The sequence below is a fragment of the Python bivittatus genome, unplaced genomic scaffold, assembly GCF_059951505.1.
Source record: "Python bivittatus isolate LINGU-HERP-01145 unplaced genomic scaffold, Pbiv_v1 ctg000570_np1212, whole genome shotgun sequence".
Lineage (NCBI taxonomy): Eukaryota > Metazoa > Chordata > Lepidosauria > Squamata > Pythonidae > Python > Python bivittatus.
This window is the reverse complement of record NW_028277097.1, coordinates 2125610-2141372: the sequence shown is the minus strand read 5'-3', so window position 1 is coordinate 2141372 and position 15763 is coordinate 2125610. Positions and strand designations below refer to the sequence as shown.

The 15763-nt window shown below is 42.9% G+C and overlaps 1 protein-coding gene across 1 annotated transcript in view; it reads left to right on the top strand.

Annotated features, from left to right (window-relative positions):
- The first annotated feature begins 12814 nt into the window (after positions 1-12814).
- The window catches only part of MAP3K1 (mitogen-activated protein kinase kinase kinase 1), a 64342-nt gene continuing 61393 nt past the window's right edge, over positions 12815-15763 (top strand). Inside the window, exon 1 of the mRNA XM_088152747.1 lies at positions 12815-13661. Coding sequence (XP_088008873.1) covers positions 13084-13661 — 578 coding nt within the window. The 5' untranslated portion in view covers positions 12815-13083. The remainder of the gene's footprint in view (positions 13662-15763) is intronic.

Here is a 15763-nt window from a genome sequence, read left to right as displayed (position 1 = left end):
AGTGAATGAGGATCTCACATTAAGGTTCGGGATGTTCCATAATTAGTGTGTACTACAGTTAGAAACACCATTATCAATGGACCTTATTCCAACGTAACTATGATAAAGGTTACAAACATGATGATTGTAATAAAATGTGTATCATACTATGAACTGCTGCCCTTGGGTTCAGATGCTTTGCACACATGTACACAGTCATTCTGAACTCTGCACTCCTATACCATTGATAAAACAATTGTATGGACTAGAAATTATGAAAGAGCTGACAACCTACTAGCCAACACTGCAACTCTCTCTCTCATACACACCCATTTAGGGCTGAATCAATCTAGAATTCAACAAACTGTAAAACTTGCATCTTCCGAGACTGCTTCTAGCACAGGTTGAATCCTCTTTCCCTTATCTGCCTTTGATAGAAACAATTCTGGCTAAGCTTCAGTTTGTTTGTCCTCAGCTGGTCCATTTTTTGCATTAAAAACTTGAATATCATCTTTGAATTCTGATGGAAAAGAGAGACAGAATTGCATGTCATCAATGTATTCAATCACAGCAATTTCAAAAACATGCTAATTAGCACTGGACAGAAGAGGAGTCTCGTGGGAGCTCACAAATCTATGGCTATGTTGCTGAATGAGTTCCCCAGCACTCTGAAATTATTATTTCAAGAAGGATTGAAGTGCCTCTGAGTTCCATAATAGCCAAATGACTCAAAAGGATGCAATTACTAATGATAGCAAAATCTGCTGAGAAGTTTAACATAATCAACACAGATAGTCTTGTGAATTTGTTTGCGGTGTGGACCATCCATCAAGACAGCAATGGTGTTGTTTGTCTCATAACTAGCTAGCAGTGAGTAAGGCTGAAATGGAATCTACATCAGACTTCTCCAAACCTGGGTGCCTTTTAGATATTGGACTACAAATTTCAAAATAATTTTTAAATGAATAGGTTTGCCAGTTGGAAGAGTGCACTTATTGTTTCCTTATACAAAGATAGCAAGAGTGAATGTGAAGAAATATGGAGAATTAGTTTGTTCAGAGTGCCTAAGAAGGCAGAATTCTAACTGAAAGAGTGTGAGATGTGACAATGAGCAATATCTTGGAAAAACAGTGTGATCTACTCTGGGCAGGAAACATGCAGATCAGATTTTCACTTTCCCAATCATTAAGAAATGTCTGAATACAAGAATACATTTTGAGATTTAAAGGAACTGTAGGAAACAGTGAACAGGCTTAAATTATGGAATATTTTGTGTAAAGCTGAAGCTTAGTTGCTGAATGAGATGAGCAGTATCAGATGGAAGTAAAATATGCATGGGAATAAATTGATTATTTAGTGACTGTTCAACATTGAGCAGCGAGTAAGACAAGGATATGTACTGTCCCCTTGGTTTCTTTATGTCTATTGATAAATGGATAAGGAATGTTTGTGGTGATGTTAAAAATGTATTGATGGGAGGCCTGAATCTTTCCTATGCAGATAATGTCACGTTGCTGGCTGAACCTGAATGATTTGCAGTGGATGTTAGATAGCTAGTATGATGCAACAAGGAGTAGGGAGCTAATATTTCAAAGACTATTAGTGTTTGAACATTTCCCCATCAAACTCTACCACTTCAAAGTGTTAGACAGGGACAATGGAATGAACAATTGCAAGTTATCCATAAATGGATTAGAACAAGTAAATGGATTTGTGTAATTTGGTAGTGTGTTGGGGAAAAAAAGATATACAAAATCTAGTAGAAAGGTGGAAAGTAGTCTACTGAGAAGAATGAATATTTTTCAAAAGAAGTGAAAATGGCTGCGCATAAAAGTATGTATCTTCCCATTTTGTTATATGGGAGAGAGAATTGGGCTTGTGAGGAGAAACCTAAAAATTAAGTTGAATGCATTGGGAATGAAGAACTTAAGAAGTGTGTATGGTAAAACAAGAATGAAAGAATTCATTAACAATGAAAGGGTGATAGATGAATGTGAACCGAATATCAATATGAATAACAAGTATGAAAGAAGCACATTCCTTTTCTCATATAGAAAGAACAAATGAGGATCAAATTGTTAAATAAATAAATAAATAAATAAATAAATAAATAAATAAATAAATAAAATAAATAAATGGAAGAGTTATTTTCTTTTACCTTCTGCTTTTAATTCCTTTGGCTTATTCTTTCTTACTCCTTTATGGTGCTTTTCTTGCAGTTCCTTACACTGAAACAGAATGCCATGTGATGTGTATGTGCGTGTGTGTGTGTGAAGATATTATTTCCATTTAAGATTCTTTTTATACAAAGAATTGCATGAAGGGGGGAGTGTGCTACACTTATGGAGCCCTCCCCAGCAGTTGTACCACCCTCTGTCCCCATAGATAGCTGAAGGAAATCTGGAAGAGGAAAGTTGATTCCCCTGCAATCTGCAAAACTGAGACCATGCAGCTTCTTAACTGGACAAATAACCTGTACATTCCTACTTCAGGGATTTTCCATCATATATGGAGGGTGATGGGGACGATAAGCAACTTAGACATAAAGAAGTTGACCCTACTTTGGTTGTAATCATATGAAAACAGATTGCCTGAGAAGAATTAATGCTCATTTTAACATCAGTATGACATATTATTCTTAATGCCGGCAGTCATAGTAGAAAAAGCAACTTGTATATTGGCCTTTTAATCAAGAAGAATAAAAAAGTCTCATCTATCTTGGGAACTGCTTCATATCTGCTTTAGTTGCACTCTCTCTCTTGTACCCTTTCTCTCTCTCTCTCTTTCTCTCTCTCTCTCTCACACACACAGAGTATCATTTTAATTTATGTGTCACCACGTTCAATTAGTTTTATATTCCACCTGTGTTTAAGATGCCTCTGGTACACAGAAAAATACTGTTATCAGGAATCCATGCACATAGAACATATACCTTCTTTGTTAGAATGGCTGTAAAGCCTCCTTACCCTGAACTGGATAAAGTTCAGAATCTTAACTGTAACCATTACAGCCCTGAATGGTTAGGACTAGACCACCTGGAAGATGGTGTTCTCTCATCTATGCCTCTCTAGACTGGCATCCACAACAAACTGAGATTAAGTCAAAATGACAATAAATGAGGGGTGACATCACAGATCTGTGTCATGATACGATGCACATTTGCCCCACTTTTTCTCTCCCTGTGGATACCTGGACTTCCTTATCCACTGATGCCATCTTTGGAATCTCTCTTATATATTTCAGCAGCTGCTGAGATGCACTTGTCTGGGATGGGACCCTTACAATGGCTATACCTAGTTCCTGCTCACTTCTAAGGCAAGACTTTCACTTTCCACTTGAATGTCTTTCTCATGTAGGAAGGCATTTAGTATGTGGTTTTAACTTGCTGTTTTAATGTTATATCTCTGAAATAAAATAAATGTTTTTGATGAAATGATTATGATATTTCTATGTTTAACATATGTATTGTAAACTGAAAAGGATGATTAGACTATGAAATCTTCATTATACTCGGCGGTTTTAGTAGTGCCTATGAACTCATAGGAAAAAAAGGCCAGCTATTAATGTTGTATTCCTTTTGTGTGTGTATTTTAAGTAGTAGTGTTTGAAGCCATGATTTTAAAAACAGCCTTTAAAAAAGCTAAGTCTTCTTGAAACCAACAGGACTTGCTACCAAGCAAAGCTGCAGCATAAATCCTGAATATAACTTTCTGTCCACTGCCACTATATTCCAAATATTGCATGATGATGTTGAAGGTGCAAGCTAGAAGCTTTAAGGTACCCAAATAACCCTGATTCACTTTTGATTCAGATAGATGTTACATGCTAGAAACTGTTTGAAGTTTCAGGTTACATGAAGGTACTATATTTCAAGTCAGAACAACTAGGTAGAGATCAAGAAACCAAGAGCAACAATGTTGTTAATTCAGTGTTTAAGAGCATTAAACATGCATAAATCTCTATAGATTGTGGCATTGGATCAGGTCATTGTCAGATATTCTCAAAAGATTTTTCTAAAATTGTTGGTGGTAGACAAGCTGGTCTCTATCATTGTGCAACAAATGCTGGAGTTAACTTAAACCACCAATTCTGTTTCAGAATGGTAAAAAACACCAGGGTACATTATTCAAATGCTCCATTTTCTGATTCCTAAAACAGTACTGAAATCATATGTGAAAGATATTATGGGTTCAGAAAGGTAGATTGCAAAGAATGCCTCCAGGCATTCCAGAGTTGGCAACCTCCTTTGTTGGAATGGAAAGATGTCATGAGAATTTTATTGCTGTAGATCTATGTCCTTTAATGGTTCATCACGCTGTATTCAACAAGATAAGGTTTTCAGTTGACTGAACTCCTCATTGCACAATATGTGTTTGTCTGAGAATTTCCCAATCCCACTTCAATTTCAGCAGTCCATAAATCTATGCAGTATGGATCCAGCTTTGACAGATCTCTTTGAACTCTATGGCTGTGTTTGCATGATAGATCTAACCTTGTCATCTCTCCTCAGGCAACTACTCACTTCTGTACACTGTGGTGCATGATTAGGGATGACTTGGTTGGTTAGCCATTTTTTTAGTCCTGTCAGGCACCACAAAGGAAGCTGATTCTTTGTGTTTTTAAAACCAAAATTGCAATACTACTATTACTACTACTACTACTACTACTACTACTACTACTACTACTGATAATGATGATGATGATGATGATGATGATGATGATGATGATGATGATGAAAGAGCCATGGTGGGGTGATTGGTATGATTGGGGTCCATTGTAGAGAGGCTTCCCTATTTATTTGTTTGCTTATTTATTATAACAAGATTTATATACTGCTACAATCGAGAATACATAACACAATACATAAGAATAATAACAAAAATAAGATGGACATCCCTCTCCTTCATTAGATGACAAAATTACTGCAGGTCTGTTTAAAACAGAAGTGAAGGGACTAAATACACCTCCAGGGACAGTATAGTCTTCAGGGTTGGGGCTACCACAGAACAGGCCTGCCTTCTAGCCTGTACCCTCCTACTTCACATGGGAGCAGGACTTTAGGTAAGACTTCCCTCAATAATCTGACAGGATAGGCAGAATCAGTTTTGACAAGGTGGTCCCTAAAACAGCCCAGCACTGTGCTGTGTAGGGTTTTAAAGGTAATAACAAGCATTTTGAATTGAGCCTGGAAGCTTACTATCAACCAGCATAGCAATTGTAAGTTAAATGTAATAATAGGGTCTATCTGCCAACAATTTGATCACTGTCTTCTGTGCCAGTTCTGAGTAATCTTCAAGATGGCCCCATGTAGAGTGCATTGCAGTATTATGACCCACCATCATAAAAATTTCCTGGATTGAGATAAAGCTATAAGTAGTACACCACCCAAAGCTGGACAAAGGCCCCACTGGTCACAACCTCTACTTGTTGCTGAAGCAGAAACTACAAGTCCAGGAGGACCCCTAAGTCAGTGACCTGCTCCTTCACAGGGAGAGTGACCCTCCAGATCACAAAGGGGACTAATATTCAGGAAAACCAAGCTGTTTATTGAAAAACATTGCCTTCATCTTGCCAGAGTAAAGACCATGTTTATTTTTCCCTATCCGGTCCCTGACAGCCTCCAGACACCAGCTGAAGACCTCCACTGCATCTCCAGGCTGCTTCAGGGTAGCAGTACATATTTCACTATCATTAGCACCCAAACTGATAGGTGACCTCCATCAACAGCTTCATATAATAATTAAATAACATAGGGTATAGGATCAAGTTGTGTAATACCCCTCACTGCAGCAGTCACAAGTATGATTGCTCTTTCTGCATGACTACTATTTAGAACCATTCACTTAGGTAGCAGCAGAATCACCATAGAACAGTGCTTCCAACTCCCTGTTCTTGCAGGCAGTCTAAAAGGATACCATATTTGATGGTACAAAACTATGTTGAGAGTTCAGTGGAGTGGGAAGGGTACATCGTCTCCATTCAGATCCCAACAAAGATCACCCACCAGAGCAACCAGTACTCTTTCTGTCCCATGCCCAGGCCTGAATCCCGACTGGAAGGGTTCTAGATAATCTGTTTTCTTTAAGATCCTGTGTAGTTGATTCCCCATGCCCTTCTTGACAAACAAAGGAAACTTAGCAACTGGGCAGAGGTTGTCTAATATGGCTGGATCAAGAGATGATCTCTTAGGGAGAGGGTACACCACTGCCTTCCTCAAGGAGAGTGGCATCTCATCTTCCCTTAGAGATGCATTAATTACCTCTTGAATCCAGAGAAGACAGATTGGGCATGGGTCCAAGCTATAGGTGGTAGAGGAACCTATCACATTCCACAAGCTGAAAAGAATCCCAGCTGACATCACAAGATGTTGCCCCATTCATGTCACCATATTCTGCCCAACTGACACTTAACCCTGAACAAATATGTGTTACTTTATCTGCAAGGAAACCCACAAATAGTTCACAGTAGCTCTAAGTGTTTTGACAATTCCGTCCACCCCTAAAAGGATCATGGTCACCCTTAGTGCAGAAAAGTTCACATGCTTTCCCATTCTTATCACCACTGTGTAGGCCCAAACTTGGGCTGGCATCACTGCTCGGTCACTGCTTTTTGCATAATCCCTCTAAATTTTTTTTTTAATTGCTTCTCGGCAATTCCTCTAGAACCAGGAAAGTGAACATGATTAGTATGGGGATTCTAGTAAAAACTCTGGTTATCTGTTGATACCAGAGGTTGGTTACATTTAAGATTGAGTTGCATGCCAAAGTGTTGGGAAATTTCCACTGTTTTCTGTCCCTTTTCATCCCCATGTGTAAGGAAAAAGTAAGAAAGAAAAAAAATGGAATTCTTAAGAAGCCCCATTTCTGTGACCCTTATCCTGCCACAAGGATGGGCCATGAACTGTTTCTTGAGGACATCATCCTCAATACATCTTCAGTCCCTTGAAAAGGCTACCTCCATCCATCTGTTTGGTCTTTGCCAAAGTCAGTGATTTTCAGCTTCTGCTGGTGTAAGCAGTGCTCTGCAGTCTGCCTGCTGAGTTTCATTTCATTGCGGGCAAATACCTCTATTCCAGTTGGCTACTATTGACTGTGAATGATTCCTCTCTCCCATCACTATCTCAGTGGCCATTTTATCCTTGGCTGCTAGGCTGCTTGCTTATGCTTGAAGAGGCCTTCCCATGGTTGTCCAATGAAATACTACATCATTTCATTTTCTTCAAATTCGCTGGGTAACGACTGAAAGACTTGGCTTTTTAAAAAAAAAAACGAAGTTCCATTATAGATTTTTGTAATTAATTTATAGTCTGCTAATGTCACTTCACTCATTTCTATTTAAAATTGCAGACTAAATAATATATAAATAGGATTCAACTCATCTCTTTTTATTCTATTTAGGCCTGCTGTTAAGAACTCTATCAAACCTTTATCACAAAGTCTTAAAAATAGACTGTCATTCGTGTTAGATCTCGTCATGGAGAAAATCCGTCTATGCGGTCGCTAAGAGTCAACACCAACTTGAGGGCAGATAATCAATCAATCAATCAATCAATCAATCAATCATGTTAGATCATGTAAATCAATGATACAGAAAAATCTCACTCTAAAAACAGGAAAAACCTAATATAAAACAGATAGCTGTTTAGCAGAAATGTTCTGCAATTCCAAATATATTTACTTACAAGTTATGCTGAAACTGATAGGATGTAAGAAATACTGTCACTAAAACCAGGTATCCTGTGTCACATTCCCCTCCCTCCACAGTATGTGGAATAGTTTACCCTGTATAGGGATTTCATCTGTGTCACAGCTTCACTATTAGCTATTGCTGTTAGGAACAGAGAAACAAACAGCATTTAGATTTAGATTTTTTTTATCCCGCCTTTATTATTTTTATAAAAAACTCAAGATGGTGAAATATCTAATACTCCTTCCTCTTCCTATTTTTCCCCACAACAATAACCCCGTAATTTGTTACGTCAATAACAAATGACGTAAGTTGGGCTGAGAGAGAGTGACTGGCCCAAAGTCACCCAGCTGGCTTTCATGCCTAGTAAGGTGGGACTCAAGCTCAGGTACTTTGGTCACCTAATGCGAAGAGAGGACTCTTTGGAAAAGACCCTGATGCTGGGAAAGATTGAAGGCAAAAGGAGAAGAGGACGGCAGAGGATGAGATGGTTAGATAGCATCACTGAAGCAATGAGCATGAAACTGAGCAAACTCCGGGAGGCAGTGAAGGACAGGAAGGCCCGGTGTGATGTGGTTCACGAAGAGTTGGACACGACTTAACGACTGAACAACAACAACAAAAGGTGGGACTAGAACTCACGGTCTCCCAGTTTCTAGCCTGGTGCCTTCACCATTAGACCACTGGCTTCACCACTGGCTCCATGTATATGGATTTAGTACCATATACAAGGTACCACATTATGACTGGGTTTATTCATTTATTTATTTGCTAACATTTATATGCCACTCTATTCCCAATGGCCTTGAGGGGCTACACAGAATAAAACAGAAGATTAAAAACAATTTAACAATATTTATTGTTATTATTATAATGGCACTGACCAAGATGACTGGATAACACACCTAACATTCCTCAAATGCTCTCTCCTAGAGACGTGTTTTTACTTCTTTATGGAAACTCATTAGGTAGGAGGCAGTTCTTATATATGAGAATAATTTGTAAACAAAGTTTAAAAATCACATTTAGCTAAGATTTATATAACTACACCAACTAAACTTATTCAATGCTCCAAGCCCTGAATTTCCAGCTTTGTGCCTGGGTGTATGACAATGTGGCCACCAATACCTTTCTTTGGTGCCCTGCTGTAGTTACTTTTTAAATTTATTTAAATATATAGGAAGTTAACATGCTACAAAGTAAAGCACTAACTTCAAGGATAGCTTGCAATTTCAGCAATGCCTCTAAGCTCCACACAGATTGCAGAGACATTGTCAAAAGTCAAAATAGTAAGTGGCCGTTTATGACTGGCCATAATCAATTTGGTAACCATTTTGTGGGTGTTCTTTTAACAAGGTCTTGAAATTCTAAAGGGGCCCGCTGGCCCTAAAAGGTTGGGGACTCCTGCACTAAATTGTAATGTAGTTGATTTGATTTGGATTACCATACTATGTGAATCCCACAATTAACATTGTGCCCATTATGCCGTGTAACACCTCTGCTTTGTAAACTGCCCTGTTTGCCAGTTTGCTTCTAGGTGTGATTCCAGGTGCTGGTTGTTACCTATAAAGCCCTACATGGCATAGGGCCTGATTACTTGAGAGACTGTCTGTCTCCCATAATATCTACCCAACCAATTCAACCCTGCAGGATTGGCGTCTTTGGGTTCCTTCGATTAAACAACTTCAACTCTCAGGACCCTGGAAGTGTGCCTTCTCTGTAGCAGCATCTGGCCTTTGGAATGAGGTTCCCCCCACTCTGCTGCTATCTGAAAGAGCTGTGAAGACCTGGCTCTTCACCCAGGTCTTCAGCAAAGGAGGGTGAGACCCCTTGCTTCATCTCATTTGCCATCTTTTTTTCTTTTCTTTTTTTTAATGGTTTATTATAATTTCTTTGTTGGATTGTTGTGAGCCACCCAGAACTGTTGAGAGTTGGGCAGCATACAAATTTAATACATTATTATCATTATTATCATATTGCAGAAAAAGACATGCCATTAGCTACAGGTCTTGTTACACTTGAATCCGGAGAGGTTAATGTAACAAAATTACTGGTTTCAAACATTATGCTAAGCTATAACATGATTTATTTGGTATGATAAGTGAAGCCACCAATGTGGGTTATAAATCATGATTTGTGGATTAGTATATTGTGTGAATCTAGCCAAATGCCGTTTATTTACAAGCCATGGTTACACATTCCATAGCTTAGTGCAATGTGTGAACCCAGCTTGTGATTCCTGATATACAAGCAATCCCCGGGTTAAAAACAAGTTACATTCCTAACTCTGTCTTTAACTCGAATTTGTATGTAAGTTGGAACTTGTACTTACAAACAGACAGCCTATTACTAAAAACGCTGAAGCTGCATGTTTTAATATACAGCCTGTTTTCAGTGGTTCCTGAAAGCATTCACCGGGTTGTCAACTCAAGGAAGGAGAACAAGTCCACCATTTTTAGTAATAGGCAGCCCGTTTTGTATCTAGGGATTGTCCTTAAGTTGGAGGTTCTTAACCCGGGGACTGCCTGTGCCTGCTTGGTATAGCAGTCATTATAGTCTCTGAAAGATAATTCATTTGGAGACAACTGAACCATTAGAACATTAGATTTACTTTAATAGTGGATGTTGATGGGGAGGGAGAGATCCCACCCTTGGCCCCTACTATGTGGGGTGCTGCAGGGTTTGGTGCTGTCTCATGTTTAATATCTACATGAAACTGCTGGGGGAGATCATCCGTCACCACATGCTGATGATACTCAATTATCTCTCTCCGCCCCTGGTGAATTAAGTGATGTTGTGGATGTCCTGTCTCAGTGCCTGGATACTGTAGGGTCTGGATGGAGAACAACAGATTTTAACTGAACCCTGGCAAGACAAAGTTTGGGTTTTAGGGCCTACTGAATCTGGGACTTTACCATCTTTGATTCTGGATGGGGTGGCACTGCGCAAACTGGGGGTCCTTCTGGACTTACAGCTCCTGCTTGAGAAGTAGGTGGCAGATGTGGCCAGGAGGGCCTTTGTGCAACTTTGTGTTGTGTGCCAGTTGTGCCTGTTCCTGAATTGTGAGGCTCTGCTCAGTCACTTATGCCCTGGTCACCTCCAAAATGGACTACTGTAATATGGTCTACACGGGGCTGCCCTTGAAGAGTATCCAGAAGCTTCAGCTGGTGCAAAATGCGGCAGCATGGGCAGTTATGTGTGTCCCCAGATGGATACACGTTATACGTCTGCTCTGTGAATTGCATTGGCTGCCGGTTTGCTTCCAGGTCCAATTCAAGGTGCTGGTTTTGCCCTTTAAAGCCCAAATGGCATGGAGCCAGGTTATCTGAGGACTGCTTCTTCCCTATTACATCCCATCAGGTCTGGCAGGAGAGACGTGCTACAGGTCCCGTTTGTGAAAGAGTTCTGTCTGACAGAACCTAGGAGGAGACCTTTTCAGTCATGGCACCCGCCTCTGGAACATCATTCCTCCCTAGGTGAGGTTAGCCCCAACCCTTACGGCCTTCCAGAAAGCCCTCAAAACGTGTTTTTTTCAGCAAACCTGGGGATACCCTGGTAGCAGGAAGCCTGCATGCTGATTGTATTGTATGTAACATCTTCCCTCTCATGGTCTTGGTTTATCTATTCTTATTTTAATAGGTTTGTAAAATGTTTTAATTCCTGGTTTTATTGTATGCCCCTCAGAATCACTTTGGGTGAGATGGGCAGCCATATAAATTTGATAAATAAATGCAATGCAATGCAATGCAATGGAATACAATATTTGTTTAATATAGCCTGGAACATTTTAGAAAAGTTTTGATATTGTGAATTAAAAAGGAACTTGCTATGGATACGCACCGACTAACCAACATTGATCAGCACTGCTTTTTTAGCAATAAGATAATGGACTCCTGTGCTGAGGCAAACTGACTTGACAGTGCCAAGGTCTCTAATTTTTCCAAACTGTAAGGCTCGGGGCACATGAGACACACCTCCTCATTGTTTTCTCAGCAGATGGGAGGAAAGGGCAGAGGAGACTATCAAATGACATTCCAGAGTAACTAAGAATGGGATTGGCACGTATAACATTCTAATGTTGCATTACACGACTGCTGAGTTGCAGTGTCAGGATGCCGTCAGCCTGTTTGTGGGTTTATCCAGGAGCTGTCAATGACAGCGGCTCAGGAAGTTCAGGATGCCAGCCTGATAATCAATAGTCTGACCTGAAATTAGCAAACTTCACAATTTAGTAGAAATTGCTAAATTGAGGAAGGTATTCAAGACTGCTACTTTTGGTTAAAGTGCCTTTCATGTTACAGAACAAACTGGCCAGAGAAAAATATTTTGTCTGAGTGAAACAACTGTGCAATAAAACTAAAACAAACAAAAAACACTTAAGACAAAGCTGCATGGGGTTTCAAAAGAGAGACTGTATACAGACCTCCGGTACAGCATCAGCATTGTAGCTGTTTTAGGGTGCAGTTCTATGCATATTTATAACTTGGATTCACACAGCACACTGAGCTGGAAACATCTGAGCTTACCATGATGCGAGAACCTAGTTGGCTTGGGGCTCAGTGTGTTATGAAAAATTAGAAAAGGTCAACTTGGCAAAACATTGTTAATGGGGGGGGCATGCCCACACAGCCATAGATGGATACATTGGCTGCTCGGGTTTAATTTCCTGAGAAGGGTAACAGAACAGATTCCACCATTTCAAACTTCTGGGTCTGACTCTTCCATTCCCAGGAAGCAAACTGTCTTAAGGCAGATCCTCAGCACACAAGGCTCTCCCCAAAGGTCTTCATTTTGCTTGTTTCCGACTTACAGGAAGTGCCACAGTTATTATATGGGGAGTCCTGAAAAATCTCCCCCGTTGCCGTTCAGAATGCTTCCATCCTTGCTAAATGCCTCAGAAGTCCACTAATTGCCTTATTCCTGCTGACCGGACAGATACAACGGCTTCTTCACAGAGCTAATCGGTGTACAATCCTGCCGAAGCGGAGGCAAACGGGAGAGTCCCTAGTCAGGAACGGGCACTTTCCCCAAGATACCGTTTCTCTGGCTGGAAGCAGGGCAGCTGAGGGAGGAAACTTGGCTGGGGGAAGGAGGCGAGGAGGAGCGGCCACAGCGAGCGCAGAGCCAAAAGCCAAATGCACCTGGCCGGCCAGAGGAGGCGCTGAGGCAGCCGGCTGCGCAAAACGACCCACGGCGCCCCTCAGGTTACCTATCGCCTCCGCCCTCTTCCTTTCTTTCTCCTTCCCTCCCGCAACCTGGGCCCGCCCAGCGGCCCGGTCCCACTCCGGCTACGCAAGCGGCGCAGGCCACGCCGCCGGCGTAGTGGCCGTCCGGGGAATTCGCTCCCTGCCCGCTCAGAGCCGGTGCGCCTGACTGACGGAGGGCGAATGTGGGCTGGGATGTGACCCGCCAGAGAAAATGGCGGCGGCAAGAGGACCAGCGGCGGCGGAGGCGGCTGGGAATCGCATCGCCTCCGCGGTGGGATTATCTTCGGGGACCGAAGCCGCCGCCGCCGCCGCCGCCGTGGCCGCCTCCGCAGCACCGCCCGCCGCAGGCGCTGCGAGCCCGAAGCCTGCGGGGTACGCCGGGGCCGGCGGCGCTGCAGCGGGGCTGGTCGCGGGATTCCCCACCGGAGACAGCGGCGGCGGCCAGAGGGAGTCGCGCTCAGACTGGAAGCGGAAGCAGCTGCGCAAAGTGCGGAGCGTGGAGCTGGACGGGCTGCCGGAGCCCGCCGAGTGCCCGGAGCTGCCCCTTCGCCTCGCCAGAGCCGCCGGGGGCGCCACGTCCTCCTCCGCCCCCCAGCCCGTGGCCCCGGCGCCGCGCTCCGCCCCCGGCAGCCCCGCGTCCTCCCCCAGCCGCGGCGGCTTCCTCGTCGCCGGCTCCCACGACCCGCCGCTGCCGGACCCCGGGAGCCAAGCGGCGGGCGCTGGCGTCGCCCAGAGGACCTCGGAGTTCCTGCCGCTGCCGCCGCCGCCCCTCGCTGCCGCCGGCGCTGGGTGAGTGGGCTGCGGGGCGCGGGCGCGGGGGGCTGCGGTGACACTTGAGAGCGGCGGGGTCTCTCCGGCCTGCCGCAGGAAGGGGTGGCCGGGTTGGACGCGGCCGCCGCCTCTCCCCCCTGCGCGGGCAGGTAACGCGGCACTTGGGGCGCCGCGCAGAGAGAGGGCGCGTGTTTGCAAACACTCGGGCGAGCTGCGAGGATCTCCTGCTTGCTTCGGCTGCTGGCTGCGAGGGAAGCCGAGCCCGGATTCGTCAGGGAAGCCGGCCAGGGGTCGCTCTCGGGGGCAGGTCAGCGTGCGGCGCTGCTTCCCAAGCATTGTTTTGGCAGCAAACTCCCTGCCCAGCGCACGCATCCTTTGCTGTTTTACCTAGAAGCGTTTCTTTTTGGCGCTAACACCCCCCGCTTGGTTTTTGGTGTAATAGGGGAGATTCCGGGTTGCACAAGGAACGTGCCCGTTCCGGGGGCGCGGAGGCCGAAAGCCACTTAATACCTGCCCAGCGGCGGTTGCTTGAGAGGCTTTGAAGTTTGAATTGGCCGTAGTGGTGGAAAAGACCGGATGTCCCAGCCTTTCAGTTTCTGTGCGGATCAACCCGCTAATTCTTCAGGCGATTCTTTTCTCTGTAGGAGGAGGATCCGGAGTTGGGGAGGGGGGCGGGAATGGGGATGCGGGTAAACATTTCTTTAAAATGCGGCGAAGTGGAGTACAGTATTTTAGACTGGCTTGTCGTTTAAATGATGTTCTCAACAGTTCAGGAACCGAAAGCGCGTCTGTAGCTTTTTCCCCCGTGCTGTGTGAAAATACGGAACTGTGTTTACGGAGAGGAGAGGGAAAAAGCAGTTTATCGGTATGCCTCTCTACCCGGTTGTCTTTGAAACAGATATGTAATAAGATTTCAGGTGACATTATGGAAAACAATGTGGCATGCCTCGTTTCTTAAACTTAACTGACGTTGCGGAGTTTGCTCTGTTCAAGTTCTCTGGACAGGAAACACAGGTTTCAGTTGCGGATAATAAATTAAAAGGCACAGGTTTAAATTTGAGGGAGCTTTTTTTTTTTTTTTAATACATATGCTAAAGTGCTCCAGTTTCCTTCTGTTCAGATCGATGCATTTTTTTCTCAGAACATTTTGCTAGGGGTTGGTGGAAGAGGTCTTACAATCTGCAGGAGGGGCGCTCTGAGAGCGACGGTCTGCATTGCTCATGAAGGAAGCCCCATCTTAAACAAGGCTCTTCCAGAAGCATATCACCTTGACCTCAGTATGACTCACTTTTAATAAGTATGTTTAGGATTATAATCTTAATACACAATTCGTTTTTAAACTACTTGTGGAACCAAATCTAGCCTTATGCAGCCAATAACCAGTTGTTCTGGGTATGCTTATAGCTAGTGGTTAGCTACTTCTTTTAGCAGTTATTTTAACACACGATTATTAAAATATGCAACAGATAAGTGGCTAACTGAAACTGAATTCCAAACTGGCAAGTGACCTGTGTACCCTGTTTATGGACATACATGAATTGAGAAGAGCTAGCATTGAAGTAGATGACTACTTCAGTGTATATCACTGTGATGTGTCACTAGGTTCAGTGTGTGCTCAGGGTATGTCATAGTGATGTTGGCTATTTTATCTCAGTAAACCTTTGCTGTGACAGAAGAAAAATAGTAAGGCAGAAATGCACCTGCAAATCCCATTTGAAGGATATTTAGTGTGTGCTGTGAGCGCAGAAAGGTCAACATGTCATGCATATTGTGGTATTTGTTAGAATGTCTGTTGTTTGTACATGAGAGATTTGTATTGGTGATCTCTTTGTTACAGACATGTTACGGAAATTTTGCACATTTGAGGGTTGGTGTACTCATTGAAATAAGTCTCTAAAATTAATTGCTGAGAAAATATTTAAACATACTGAAGAAATCATTTTACTCAAATAGTTTACCTCTGCATGTACAGTATAGATTTACTGAAATAAATCCAACAACCTCCCCAAGGCAATTTGTAATTTCTTTATTACACTTGCTAAATATTTCAACTAAATACCTTTGTGTGTGTACGTGCATTCAAATCATTCTTGATTCCTGGTGATTGCCTGGACAAGCCC